We start from the raw sequence: 13,755 nt of genomic DNA, 5'->3' as shown, positions 1-13,755 counted from the left end.
CAAGTTTACTGCCATCCCGACTTGGAAATATATCGCTGTTCCTTCACTGACGCTGGGTCAAAATCCTGGAATTCTCTCCCTAACAGCACTGTGGGTGTACCTACGCCACATGGACTGCAGCGGTTCAAGAAGGCAGCTCACCACCACCTTCTCAAGGGCAATTAGGGATGGACAATAAAATGCTGGCCCAGGCAGCAAAGTTCACATCCTGTGAATGAGTAAATAAAGGACACAGAAGGGGCTGAAGCCGACGGAGAGACAGAGGGAGAAAGAAGCGGGGAGGGGGAGTGAGGGCAAGATGGCGGGTGTGCCTGTCAGCGGAAGACAGCACATGGAAGAGTGAGTGCGAGAGAGTGAACGGGTGAGTGTAAGCGGGAGGACGAGCGGGATTGAGAGAGAGTGAGTGAGCGAGCATGCGTGTGAATGATGGCGGGCGAGTGAGTGAGTGAATGTGGGAACTGTGTGTGTGTCTGGCTCACTCGCAGTCTCAGGATTCCCACTCACCCTCATCCCCACACAATCACACCCCCACTTACATGGCGAGTGAGTGAGCATCAAGAGACTGGAAGTGAGCCAAGTAAACAGACTCTGTCCCTCTCATACTCTAATGGTGATCTTTATTAATAACTTTTTAAAAAATTATCAATTTATTGCTTTGATGTTGCTTTACTTTCGTTCAGCAAGTTGTTTCTTTTCTTCATGCTCAATCTTATTTTGAAATTTACATGTAATGCCGCACCAAAACTTATCTGTCTGAAATTCGCTCATCAGCCCCTCGAGTGAGAGGAAAACGGAAATATGGGCCCCAAATGAAAAGGTTGCACAAGCCTGGCATAGGGGCAGCTTTAACCCGTGCTGTAGCTGTCCTGGGAGTGTCTGATGGTGGGGACGGTGTAGAGGGAGCTTTATTCTGTATCTAACCCCGTGCTGTACCTGTCCTGGGAGTGTTTGATGGGGACAGTGTAGAGGGAGCTTTATTCTGTATCTAACCCCGTGCTGTACCTGTCCTGGGAGAGCTTGATGGGGACGGTGAAGAGGGAGCTTTACTCTGTATCTAACCCTGTGCTGTACCTGTCCTGGGAGTGTTTGATGTATGGGTCTGTGGCCATTTTTTCATGGGATGTGGGTGTTGCTGGCTAGGCCAGCATTGCCTATCCCTGATGGTGAGCTGCCTTCTTGAACCGCTGCTCCATGTGGTGTAGGTCCAATTTTTTGTAGCAGTTTGATACAACAGAGTGGGTGAGTGAAAGCATTTTAACAGTCAACCACATTGCTGTGGGTCGAGTCAGATCTAGGGACAGATGGGTTTTTGCAAAAATTGACAATGGTTTCATGGTCATCATTAGGCTTTTAATTTCAGATTTTTATTGAATTCAAATTCCACCATCTGTCGTGGCGGGATTTGAACCCAGGTCCCTGGAGCGTTACCCTAGTCTCTGGGTTATTAGTGCGGCGACAATAACACTACACCATCGCCTCCCCAATAACCTTATCTGCTGCAACCAAAGTCACCAGCTCAGTGACTAATTGCTGGATGCTAACCAGGTTTTAGGATCGGAAGAAACAGATAAAATGGAACAATCTTATCCATTTTTACCTCAAACCACCAGCTGAACTGATAGACGTACCTCGAGCTGCCGTATCTCAGTGCCCAGCATGTTCCGCAAGATTTCAACCTTCTGGCTGTGTACTATGTTGTCTTCCTGTAGTGGAAGAAGTGCAAGATTCAAGACTATTACTATTCACTCATTACTCGACTGAGTTCATTAAAATTACCCAACTTATTAAAAAAGGGAAACTTTGCAACTCAAACAGAATTATGGAGATGACAATGATAGGAATATATGAAAAACACACACATGTATTGTGAAAAATAGCGGAGTTTGGGGTGAGTCAATGAATGAGGGCGAGGGCAAGGGTGGGGGGTGGCGGCAGTGCCCGAGGGGTTGTGAGAGGGGGGGGGGGGGGGGGCAGGCCCCCCCCACCACCAGCAGCCACAGCCCGTTGCCCACTCCTTCTCCCCGCTGGTTCAGGATGTAGAATGCTTGGGTGGAGATGAGGAATAATAGCGGAAAGAAGTCACTAGTGCGAGTGGTGTACAGGCCCCCTAACAGTAACCACGATGTAGGATAGTGTACGAGAACAAATATTGGGTGCTTGTGATAAAGGAATAGCAAACTCATGGATGACTTTGCTCTACATACAAAGTGGAAATATCAGATTGGCAGCAGTAGCATGGATGAGTTCTTACAATTCTTTTGAGATAGCTTCTTAGGGCAGCACATTCTGGAACCAACCAGAGAGCAGGTTATATTAGACTTGACATTGTGTAATATGACAGGATTAATTAATGACCTCAGAGTGAAGGCACCCCTAGGTATTAGCGGCCACAATATGATTGAATTTTACATCCAGTTTGAAAGGTGGCACTGTGGGTCTAAGACAAGTATTTTAAACTTAAATAAGGGCAACTATGTGGGCATGAAAGCTGAGGTAGCTGAAGTGAACTGGGATACTGGGCTAGAGGATAGATAAATAGAGAAGCAGTGGCAGACAGTTAAGGGGAGATTTCAGAATACTCAGAATAATTATATTCCCACGATAAAGAAAAATTCTAAAGTGAGGACCCACCATCCATAGTTAACCAAAGAAGTTAGGGAAAGCATCAAACTGAAGGAAAAAGCATATAACAGTGCCAAGATGAATGGCAGGTCAGATGATTGGTCAGGATATATAAAGAATGGCAGAGAATAACTAAAAGGTTAATCAGGAGAAAGAAATTAGAGTTTGAGAGGAAGCTAGCTAGAAATGTAAAAACGGATAGCAAGAGTTTCTACAGGTATTTAAAAAGGAAAAGAGAAAGTAAAGTGAGTGTTGGTCCTCTAGAGAGTGACAGTGGGGAGTTAATAGTAGCTTATAAGGAAATGACAGATGAAATGAACAAATATTTTGCTTCTGTCTTCACTATAGAGGATTCAAAAAACATTCCAGTAATAGCTGTAAATCAGGAGGTGGAAGGGAGAGGGGAACTTGGTGAAATTACAATCATTAGGGAAGTGGTACTGAGCAAACTGATGGAGCTGCGGGCTGACAAGTCTCTAGGTCCAGATGGACTTCATCCTAGAGTCTTAGAAGAGATGGCTAACGAGGTGGTAGATGCGTTGGTGTTAATTTTCCAAAATTCCCTAGATTCTGGAAAGGTTTCATCAGGCTGGAAAGTAGCAAATATAACCCCTCTATTCAAGAAGGGAAGGAGGCAGTAAACAGGAAACTATAGGCCAGTTAGCTTGACGTCTGTCATGGAAAAGGTGTTAGAATCAATCATTAAAGAGGTTATAGCTGGGTACTTAGAAAAACTCAAGGTAACCGGGAATAATCAGTGTGGGTTTGTGAAAGGGAAATCATGTTTAATCATTGGATTGTATTGGAGTTTTTTGAAGGAATATTATGTGCTAAGGATAAAGGGGAGCCTCTAGACGTGCGGTACTTGGATTTCCAGAAGGCGTTTGGTAAGGTGCCACATCAAAGCTTATTGCATGGTGTAGGGGTTAACATATTAGCATTGACAGAAGATTGGCTGGCTGGCAGAGAGCATGCATAAGTGGGTATTTTTCTGATTGGCAGGATGCGATGGGCAGAGTCCCACAGGGGCCTCAACTTTTTACAATTTACATCAATGACTTAGATGAAGGGAGCGAAGACCTTGGTAGCTAAATTTGCAAATGACACAAAGATAGGTAGGAAAGTATGTTGTGAAGAAGGCATAAGCAGTTTGCAAATGGATTTAGATAGGTTGAATGAGTGGACAAAAATCTGGCAAATAGAGTATATCGTGGAAAAATGTGAAGTTGTTCACTTTGGCAAAAAGAAGAAATAGAATATTACATAAATGGGGATGACTCAGAATTCCAAGGTGCAGACGGATCTCGGTATTCTAGTGTATGAGTCACAAAAGGTTAGAATGCAGGTACAGCAAGTAATTAAGGCTAATGGAATGTTAACCTTTATTAGGAGAGGGATTGAACATAAAAGCGAGGATGTTATGCTTCAGTTATACAGGGCATTGGTGAGACCACACCTTGAATACCGTGTGCCGTTTTGGTCTCCTTATTTAAGGAAGGATGTAAATGCGTTGGAGGCAGATCAGAGGAGGTTTACTCGATTGAGCAGGTTGTCTTATGAGGAAAAGTTGGACAGACTGGGCTTGTTTCCACTGGAGTTTAGAAGAGTGAGGAGTGATTTGATTTAAGTATAAAAGATCCTGACGGTCTTGCCAAGCTGGACATGGAAGGATGTTTCTTTTGGTGGGTGAGTCCAGAAGTAGGGGGTATTGTTTTAAAATTAGGGGTCGCCCTGTTAGGGTGGAGATGAGGAGAAATTTTCTCTCTCAGACAGTTTTGTGACTTTGGAACTCTCTGCCTCAGAAGACAGTGGAAGTGGAGTCACTGAATATTGTTATGAGAGAGGTAGATAGATCTTTCGGCAAGGGAATCAAAGGTTATCGGGGGTAGATGGAATGTGGAATTTGAAACACAAACAGATCAGCCCCGACCTTGTTGACCATGGGATCTTATTGGAGCAGACTCCAGTGATCGAATGGCCTGCTTCTGCTCCTATTTCATATGTTCGTAACGGCCTGCCCCCTCTCCCCAGCAACAGCCCGTAGCCCTCCCCAGCAAACAAAGTGGGTAAAGTGGTTGACATGCAACCCCTCTCCAATGTTATTCTCTGGCAACTTCTGTCAAGAACAGAATCTCATTCAAACAAAGGATGAACAGGATTTCTGCCACTGAAAGAGTGAGCCGATCAGATAGAGCCCATTTCACACAGCATCAGGCCCTGGCTGAATCTATCAGCAGACTGTGGCTACAGGGAAACACCTAATGAGAATCAATTGTTCCTTTAACCAATACCTAGAAAGAAACTCCACACACTCACCGCCACAGGCATGGGGCTGGTGATCCTGTCCGGGCAGCTGCTGCTTGGAGAATGTGGGGAGAAAGTTGGATTTGGGGATATTGGACCTTGTTGTCCAGGGAAGGAGAAGGTTCCAGGATCTCCATCAGTCGTTGTAAGTGGGATCTGCGGAGAGCCAGGGGGACGGCCCAGGACTGTGAGAGCCACATACGACCCAGCTGGTAATAGAGAACAAAAGACAGGCTAGACAGAGTGAAAACCCATCAGTGACAACAGTTACTGATTGAAATAGACTGCCTGGTCATTATGACATTCACGTTGAGAGATCTTGTTGTACACAAATAGACTGCCACGTTTCCTACATCACAATAGTTACGGCATTGCAAAAAAGGGCTCACTGGCCAACGAATACTCCAGATCATTCCAAGGTTGCGTAAGGCGTTAGAAAAATGCAAGTTCTCCTTTTTATGACAGGTGGGACGTATTAATCCTCAATGAACAAAGAGGAAAGTTAGATTCAAACCTCTTTAATCATAGAACCACTCAATAGAGACTCAGCACTGAATGTGCAGCTGCTTCACGGAAGGCTCTGGGACAATGCGATTATGGTATTAACCATTTCCTCAAACCAGAACCGAGATACAACTGCAGCAGGGGTGCTGCTTGGTACAGACCACATTCTGCAGTTGAGCTGCTGCAGATGTGTGTGTGACTCAGCAACCCTCACCATTTTTTATTTTGAAAAAGGGCAAACTGCAATAAAGAAACAATTTAAAAGTACATTATTCAATAGAGGTTTCTTAATATGCTGTGAAGGCAGGTTTTCAGGAGTTTAGAATTACAAAGTATGTGCATCACGCTCTCCTCCCAGCTTCTCTACCTTTGTGCTCAGCTCAAGTACAAAAACTTGCGCACCCTCAGGTCAAACTCATCTCCGGGAACTGAGCATTGAAGTTAAGAAAGGCAGGATGCAGGGAGCGTCACACTGCCCGAGGGTCAATCCCGAGGGAGCGTCGCACTGCCCGAGGATCAGCCCCGAGGGAGCGTCGCACTGCCCGAGGGAGCGTTGCACTGTCCGAGGGTCAGCTCCGAGGGAGCGTCACACTGCCCGAGGGTCAGCTCCGAGGGAGCGTCACACTGCCCGAGGGTCAGCTCCGAGGGAGCGTCACACTGTCCGATGGAGCATCACACTGCCCGATGGAGCATCACACTGCCCGAGGGAGCATCACACTGCCCGAGGGAGCATCACACTGCCCGAGGGAGCGTCGCACTGCCCGAGGGAGCGTCGCACTGCCCGAGGGAGCGTCGCACTGCCCGAGGGAGCGTCGCACTGCCCGAGGGTCAGCTCCAAGGGAGCGTCACACCGCCCGAGGGTCAGTCCCGAGGAAGCATCGCACTGCCCGAGGGAGCGTCGCACTGCCCGAGGGTCAGTCCCGAGGGAGCGTCGCACTGCCCGAGGGTCAGTCCCGAGGGTGCGTCGCACTGCCCGAGGGTCAGTCCCGAGGGTGCGTCGCACTGCCCGAGGGTCAGTCCCGAGGGAGCGTCGCACTGCCCGAGGGTCAGTCCCGAGGGAGTGTCGCACTGCCCGAGGGTCCAGACTGGGGACTGTCATACTATGGACTGGCCATCTCTCCAATGCGATGCTAAAATCCATCCCTATATCTGTTTAGTTGCAAATTAACAACCCAACAACCTTACTCAAAGTGGCTTTGTATCCGCTGGAATTTAGAAGAGTAACAGGCGACTTAATTGAAATGTTTAAGATCCTGAGGGGTCTTGACAGGGTGGATGTAGAGAAGATGTTTCCTCTTGTGGGAGAATCTAGAACTAGGGGTCACTGTTTAAATATAAGGGGTTGCCCACTTAAGACAGAGACGAGGAGAAATTTTTTCTCTGAGGGTTGAGAGTCTTTGGAACTCTCTTCCTCAAAAGCCGGTGGAAGCAGAGTCTTTGAATATTTTTAAGGCAGAGCTAGATAGATTCTTGATTAACAAGGGGCTGAAAGGTTATTGGGGTAGGCAGGAATGTGGGGTTGAGGTTACACTCAGATCAGCCATGATCTTACTGAATGGTGGAGCAGGCTCGAGGGGCCGAGTGGCCCACTCTTCTCTTAATTCGTATCTACGTATGGAAAGCGTGTTGCAATAATTAAATACGGTGCTATTTCACTGCAATTATCTCTCTCATTGCAAATCACATCCAATAAATCCAGTAACATCAAATGAAGAATGTGTCAGCGTGCAATAATAGACAGTAATATACAGAATTTAAATGCTGTGTATGGTCTGTGTGTCAGAGATGGAGCAGGTGCTGACGTGTGAATGCCGTCTGAGCAGGGTGAGGGACAGTGAGGTTTTTCCACTGAAGTTAGGTGCCAAATATCTCTCCGTGTGTCATAGTGTGTACACTATTGTACACACAGGATGGTTTGCATGCTGCATGTCTCACAGAAACATCTTACAGGCCAATGGTTCACTTACATTTAATTAATCGGACGACCTCCACATGGTTGGAATGCGTCACCAGCGATCCATTAACCTGCAGAAAAATACCTTTATTATACTTTGCCAGTATTTACTGATATATCCACTACTGCATGTGTGTATTGTATCAGAGTGGATATATTAGACGGAGGGCAGGAGCGAGAGTCAGGGAGGGAGCGAGGGACTGAGCTCAAATATTACATAAGTAATGAAACTGATTATGTAAAGAATTAATGCTGGTTGAAATAATGTGGGCCAAAAGTTTAAGAGAATAACATGCAAAATGATCCAGCAAGATATTGAAAGGTGTCTGCGAGTAACTCAAACCTCCCAACTAATATGACAAGACGAATGACAGGCCTCACCTTGATGATTCTGTCACCTTGCTGCACGCCTGCACGCACGGCTGCCCCATCTATCAGAGAAACATACAAGGAGTTAGGACAGAACCAGTGCACATCGAGCAGCAGCATACACTCTCAATCCTGTTTCATACTAAACCTGCTTCATTCAGAAAGTTGGGTACAGTTTACTGAAGTTGCCAAATGTAATTGTACAGATTAGGGCAGGAACATTTAAATTAGGCAGAAAATCATCTTGCAATAACAATAGAGAAAGTTTTGTGAGGTGTGGAGTTGGCAGAGAATTACCCTCTTTGACGGACTGGACAAACACAGGATTATCGCCACTGACCGTCAGGCCAAATCCATTCTCATCTCTCTGGATTATGACACAGCGTTGAACCAGGCCTGGTTACAATGAAACAGAGAAGAAAACAAGTGAAATCACAGCGTAACTTCCTGAAATATTCACACCTCAAAGGAAAGAAAACCGGGCCAGGGAGGGGGGTGGCAGAGGTCAAAACATACCCAACCATAGCAGAAGAAAGAACAAAGACCCCCCCCCGCCACACCACCGCTTTCCCTATAAGGCCAGGACCCCCTCCCTGGGAATGTAGAATTATTTCAACAAATGGAACTTATTCTTAACTAATAAAACATCTCTCCGCCCCTCACGACTGTAATTAAACAACACCAACTCATGTTCAACCTCATTACAGGCCCACAATTACCCACAGCACAGAAGAGTAAATATATGTATATGAATGCACAAGAGGGCATACTCAGCACAAGAACATTGGCATAGTGTACACATGAGCATGGACAGTACCATATTATTGAATACGGCTGTTATAATGAACAGAAGCAGATGGCAGTAAATGTGACAGGGCAGACACAGGTACTCTCTAAATATTAAACCATACAATGGAATCACATCAATCCCCTCACACTCACCATCACTTGGATGATAGTGAGGAAATACTGGAGGCAATTGACAGTCCATTTTATCTCTGTCCAAATTCCTGTTAACTTAGATGGAAATAAAAATGGACAGGGTTGGAAAATGAGCTGTGGACTCGCTTTCACTTGGCCTACCAGGTCAGGAGCTACTCGAGGGACCAGGAGTCCCCTCTGAATATTTAACAGTTAAATCAGCAGCATTGAGAGATTCTTTACTTGTCCTCTAGGAAATTTAAAATTGAAATGGAATCGGGCAGCAGCCACATGGAGACGTGGGAATCTGCAGGAAACCAAAGTTTAAACGTGGAATTACAGCTTGCAGTTAGCGATTGGAACAGAGGAAAACAGTTTGCTCCTTAACCTGGGATCAAATTAATTAACAAAAAACATTAGCTAACACTTGTATAGCCCTTTTAATACAACAAAACCGCCCCCATGGAATTTCACAGACAAAGCAGGCAAGAATTGGAGAGGTGAGGGAAGCATAGTTAGATTGACAGGGGGAAAGTAGACTCGAACCAAAGTAGGGGACAATTCTGGTCGGAATGGTCTAGCACAGAGCAGAGACAGGCGAGTAGGGATACACACCGAAGATTAAGTAATACAAGCATCACAGTGAGTCAGGAGCAGACTGGTAAAGTTGCGAGAGTAATCGAATACAAACAAGGATTTTGCTCAGGGTCAAGTGGTTTAACATCACACTTTGATTTAGAGTCTGGGTTAGTTGCCCCATCAGAGGGAGATAGGGTGATTAATATAACATCTGGAAATCAGGATTGAGGCTCGGATGGGCTCTGGTCAGGAGTGAGAGAAGTGCATTCCCCCACCCTGATAGAAACAAAACACAAAACTTTCACACAGTCAAGCAGCAGTCTCAATGCAAACTACTAATGACATTCAGATTGCCAAAGTACTACACGACTCACATTTATGGGCACAGGGACACAAAGCGAGAGAGAAAGACAAAGGGAGAGCGAGGACACAGAGAGGGAGAGATGGAGAGGTGGGAGAGGTGGAAGGGCGGGAACTGTTTCACAGATAACGTTATAGAGGAACATTGACACAAAAGCCTATAGGCAGTCTCATCCAGATAGACACACACAGTATCCAATGGAAAAGAAGCTGGACACACAAGCTTAATATGCACCATGAAGGGTTAAAAATGAAGAGAGAATTATTTTAACCAAAAGCTGGCACTGTTGTTCATAAACTGATGTCTACTTACAACAAAAGAGACAAGCACCCATTACCCTCTCTTCCCCAGCATCCCCTTCCCAACTCCCAGGCCCTCCCCAGTAAAGGTTGGGCAGGTAGGTTTGTACAGATATGTTCCAGTGAACAATACTGTTACTCACAATATGACATGGACAACAGCTGATTGCAGTTGCCAGAGTTAAGAAAGAATTTTACATTGTGGTTATCGCCAGGTTTGGCAGAATAATTCAACTGTGAAGTCCTGGGAATTCTCAAGAATGAATGTAGTGACTGCACACAGTGGCAATAGCACAACACAGGCTGAATTAAACTCCGAACAAAACAGACTAATCTGCAGGGCAGTAAAAGTCCCTGCCCATCCAGAGGGTGTTACTTCAATATTTCAACCTCTATTTAGGACATGTTGATCTCATCATCTTTTGAATAGTCACATCTCAAACTGTTAGGGTAACAGGTCAGTCGGTTCCTGATATTTTTGGAATGTGTGAAAAACACAGCCTGAATTGAATTACTAACGGTCAAGAAAGCAAATCTACCCACTCCATCTTGCCCGATGAACTAACATGATGGGGGGAGACAGCCTCCTACATGACTCTTTCCTCAGCACTTCCTGAGATTAGCGCCAACCCACCTACCTCACGGAAGCTCCATGAAGGCTTTGCCCCAAGTTATACCCAATTCCAACTTGCTGCTGAATCCCATCTGCCATCCTGCAATGTAGGATGGTGACTCATAGTCACAAGCACTCAAACAGCTGAAGGAACGGAAATCTTGTCAGTATAGAGCAGGCCAGGGGCAAAGTTAATGTCGCTATGAATCAGCTGTTCCAGCTGATGGTCAGTTATAGGAATAATCATCAGCATGTCTCCGGCCCTGACTGCATCCCCACCACTCCGCATAACATATACAAAATCTTATCAATTTCACATCACTGTGGGCTAGATTGCTTTACTCTGCTAAAGAAAGAGGAGTGTATGAGGACTGAGTGTGATTGTGTGAATGCCCAACTTCCAGACACATCTCACCACTACCCAATAACAGACTGGCTGTTATCTGTACCCAGGTCCCGGGAACAGAATCCTATTTGATTTGCGCATCAGTGGCCAATCCTCTGACACTCAACTTTCAGGCGTCCTGCAGACAGAGGAACACCAGGGCTTGTACAGTATATATAAAACTGACTAAAAAATGATACAAATCCCTTAAGCATCAACTATTGCCAGGACTGGGAGTCCTTCACTGGGAAACAGTGATCAAGCCAGGGAATTCTAATCACTTTTTGGCCACAACTTATAGACTGAGCATTGGAGCAGTGAAGATTGAAGGAATGGGTGGCGGGGAGAGCGCATTTGTTCAGCCACTCACTGCTGCTGAAAGCCAATGACAGCATGAGATACACCTGAATCTGCTGAGGATGAGCATTCAGGTAGCTTGTAGCCACATGTTACAGTAAAACCATCAGCACTAGTCTCAGGGAATGAGACAGGGTTTAATGATGCAAGCTTTTGAACTGTACATCCCATCACAATCAAACTGTTCACTAGGTTCGTGACCAGTCTCCAATCATTGGAAGATTGGGAGCAGAAAGTGGGCTCGTGCCCCCAGTTGTGTCATACCTGTCGGGTCAAACTCGTACAGAGGGGATTTCTCGGAGTTCTTCTTGTCATGCTTCTTATCAGGCGACAGGTCCTTGTTCAGTATGCTTCCTCCTTGCCTGTAACAGAACAGCTCACATCATGACAATCCAATCACAGCAAAACTAGCACCCACATGTGGACATTATATAAACTGCACCCTCCACACCAGCTCCACTTCCATTATATACACTGCATGTCCTCTCTTTGTACAGAGAGATTATCCCTGCCCAAGACTAACCTTTAGCCTCAACTCCGATTTCACACCCACGCCCCTTACCCCTTGATTTCCTGAGCAATCTGTCTATAACCTGTCCAAACATACGTAATGGCTGACCATCCACAACTCTCTGGAGTAGAGAATTCTAAAGGCTCACAACCCCTGACTAAGAAGTTTCTCCTCATCTCAATCCTAAATGGCTGACCTATATGCTGAGATTGTGACCTGAGTTCTAGACTCTCTAGCCAGGTGAAAGCAGTCTCTCAGTATTTACCTTGTCAAGCCCTCTAAGAATTTTATACATTTTACTGAGATCATCTCTCTTTCTTCTAAATTCCAGAGAATTTAGGTTAATTCTACTCAATCTCTCTGCATGGAACAATCCCTTCCTATCACTAATCAGTCTACTTAACTTTAAGGCACATATATCCTTCCTTAGATAACAAGACCAAAACTGTACACAGTATTCCAGCTGTTGTGTCACCAAAGATCTATATGTAAGCAGCAAAGCTTCCTTACTCTTGCACTCCTATCCCCTTGCAATAAAGGCTAATATACCATTTGCTTGCCTAATTGCTTACCATAGCTGCATGTTAACTACCTGTGATTCTTGTCCGAGAACCCCTCAGTCCCTACGCTTGCCAATATTTACTAGTCTCTTAACTTTTAAAAAATATTCTGCTTATCTACTTGGTAGGTAGAATAGAAATCTTTACATCTCTCCACATTTACTCCATCTGCCACTCTACCTGACTATATCCCTTTGCAGTCTCTCTGTATCCTCCTCAAAGCTTACTCTCCTTTCTAACCTTCATTTATCAGCAAACATTACACTCAGTCCCCTCATCTAAGTCATTAATATAGATTGTAAATAGTCTGTCAATCTGAAAATTACCTGTTTATTCCTGCTCTCTTCTTTCTGAGCATTAACCAATCCTCAGTCTATCCTCATATATTACCCCAATCCCATGAACGCTAATAAGACCATGAGACGTAGGAGCAGAAGTAGGCCATTTGGCCCATCGAGTCTACTCTACTATTCAATGACATCATGGCTGATCTGATAATCCTCAACTTCACTTTCCTGCCTTTTCCCCATAGCCCTTGATTCCCTTACTGATTAAAAATCTGTCCATCTCAGCTTTGAATATACTTAACAACTCAGCCTCTACAACCCTCTGCGGTAAAGAATTCCACAGGTTGGCTACCCTCAGAGAAGAAATTCCTCCTCATCTCTGTTTTAAATGGGGGCCCCCTTACTCTGAGATTATGCCCTCTGGTCCTAGACTGTCCCACAAGGGGAAACAACCTCTCAGCATCTACCCTGTCAAGCTACCTAAGAATCTTTTATGTTTCAATAAAGTTGCCTCTCATTCTTCTAAACTCCAACAAGTACAGGCCCAACCTACTCAACCTCTCCTCATAAGAAAATCCCTCCATCCCCGGGATCAACCTAGTGAACCTTCTTTGGACTGTTTCCAAAGCCAGTATATCTTTCCTTAGATAAGGGGATCAAAACTGTGTACAGTATTTTAGGTGTGGTCTAACTAGTGCCTTGTATAGTTATAACAAGACTTCCTTATTTTTATACTCCACTCCCTTTGTAAAGGCCAACATTCTATTCCTAATCTCTTATTACATTCTAATCCCTAAACATTCTAATCCCTATTACCTGCTGTATGTTAGCATTTTGGGATTCATGCACGAGGACCCCCAAATCCCTCTGTGCTGCAGCCTTCTTGAGTCTTTCTCCATTTAAATAACATTCAGCTCCTCTATTCTTCCTGCCAAAGTGCATAACCTCACACTCTCACACATTATATTCCATCTGTCACGTTTTTGCCCACTCACTTAACCTGTCTACATCTCTCTGTAGACTTTTTGTGTCATTCTCACCACTTGCCTTCCCACCTATTTTTGTGTCATCCGCAAACTTGACAATTGTACATTCACTTCCCTCACCCAAGTCATTAATATATATTGTA

The 13,755-nt window shown here is 45.0% G+C and overlaps 1 protein-coding gene across 5 annotated transcripts in view; it reads right to left on the bottom strand.

Moving 5' to 3' along the window:
• LOC121269557 (rho guanine nucleotide exchange factor 12-like) overlaps positions 1–13,755 on the bottom strand; it is a 135,688-nt gene that overhangs the window by 64,644 nt on the left and 57,289 nt on the right. For all 5 annotated transcript variants that reach the window (XM_041174242.1, XM_041174238.1, XM_041174241.1 and 2 more), the window contains 6 exons: positions 11,533–11,630; positions 8,051–8,149; positions 7,766–7,815; positions 7,398–7,455; positions 4,939–5,135; positions 1,629–1,703 (listed from right to left, as the gene is read on the bottom strand). In XM_041174242.1, coding sequence (XP_041030176.1) covers positions 1,629–1,703; positions 4,939–5,135; positions 7,398–7,455; positions 7,766–7,815; positions 8,051–8,149; positions 11,533–11,630 — 577 coding nt within the window. The remainder of the gene's footprint in view (positions 1–1,628; positions 1,704–4,938; positions 5,136–7,397; positions 7,456–7,765; positions 7,816–8,050; positions 8,150–11,532; positions 11,631–13,755) is intronic.

The sequence above is a fragment of the Carcharodon carcharias genome, chromosome 25 (genome assembly GCF_017639515.1).
Source record: "Carcharodon carcharias isolate sCarCar2 chromosome 25, sCarCar2.pri, whole genome shotgun sequence".
Classification (NCBI taxonomy): domain Eukaryota; kingdom Metazoa; phylum Chordata; class Chondrichthyes; order Lamniformes; family Lamnidae; genus Carcharodon; species Carcharodon carcharias.
The sequence above is the reverse complement of the archived record's forward strand: the minus strand, read 5'-3'. Positions and strand labels throughout refer to the sequence as shown.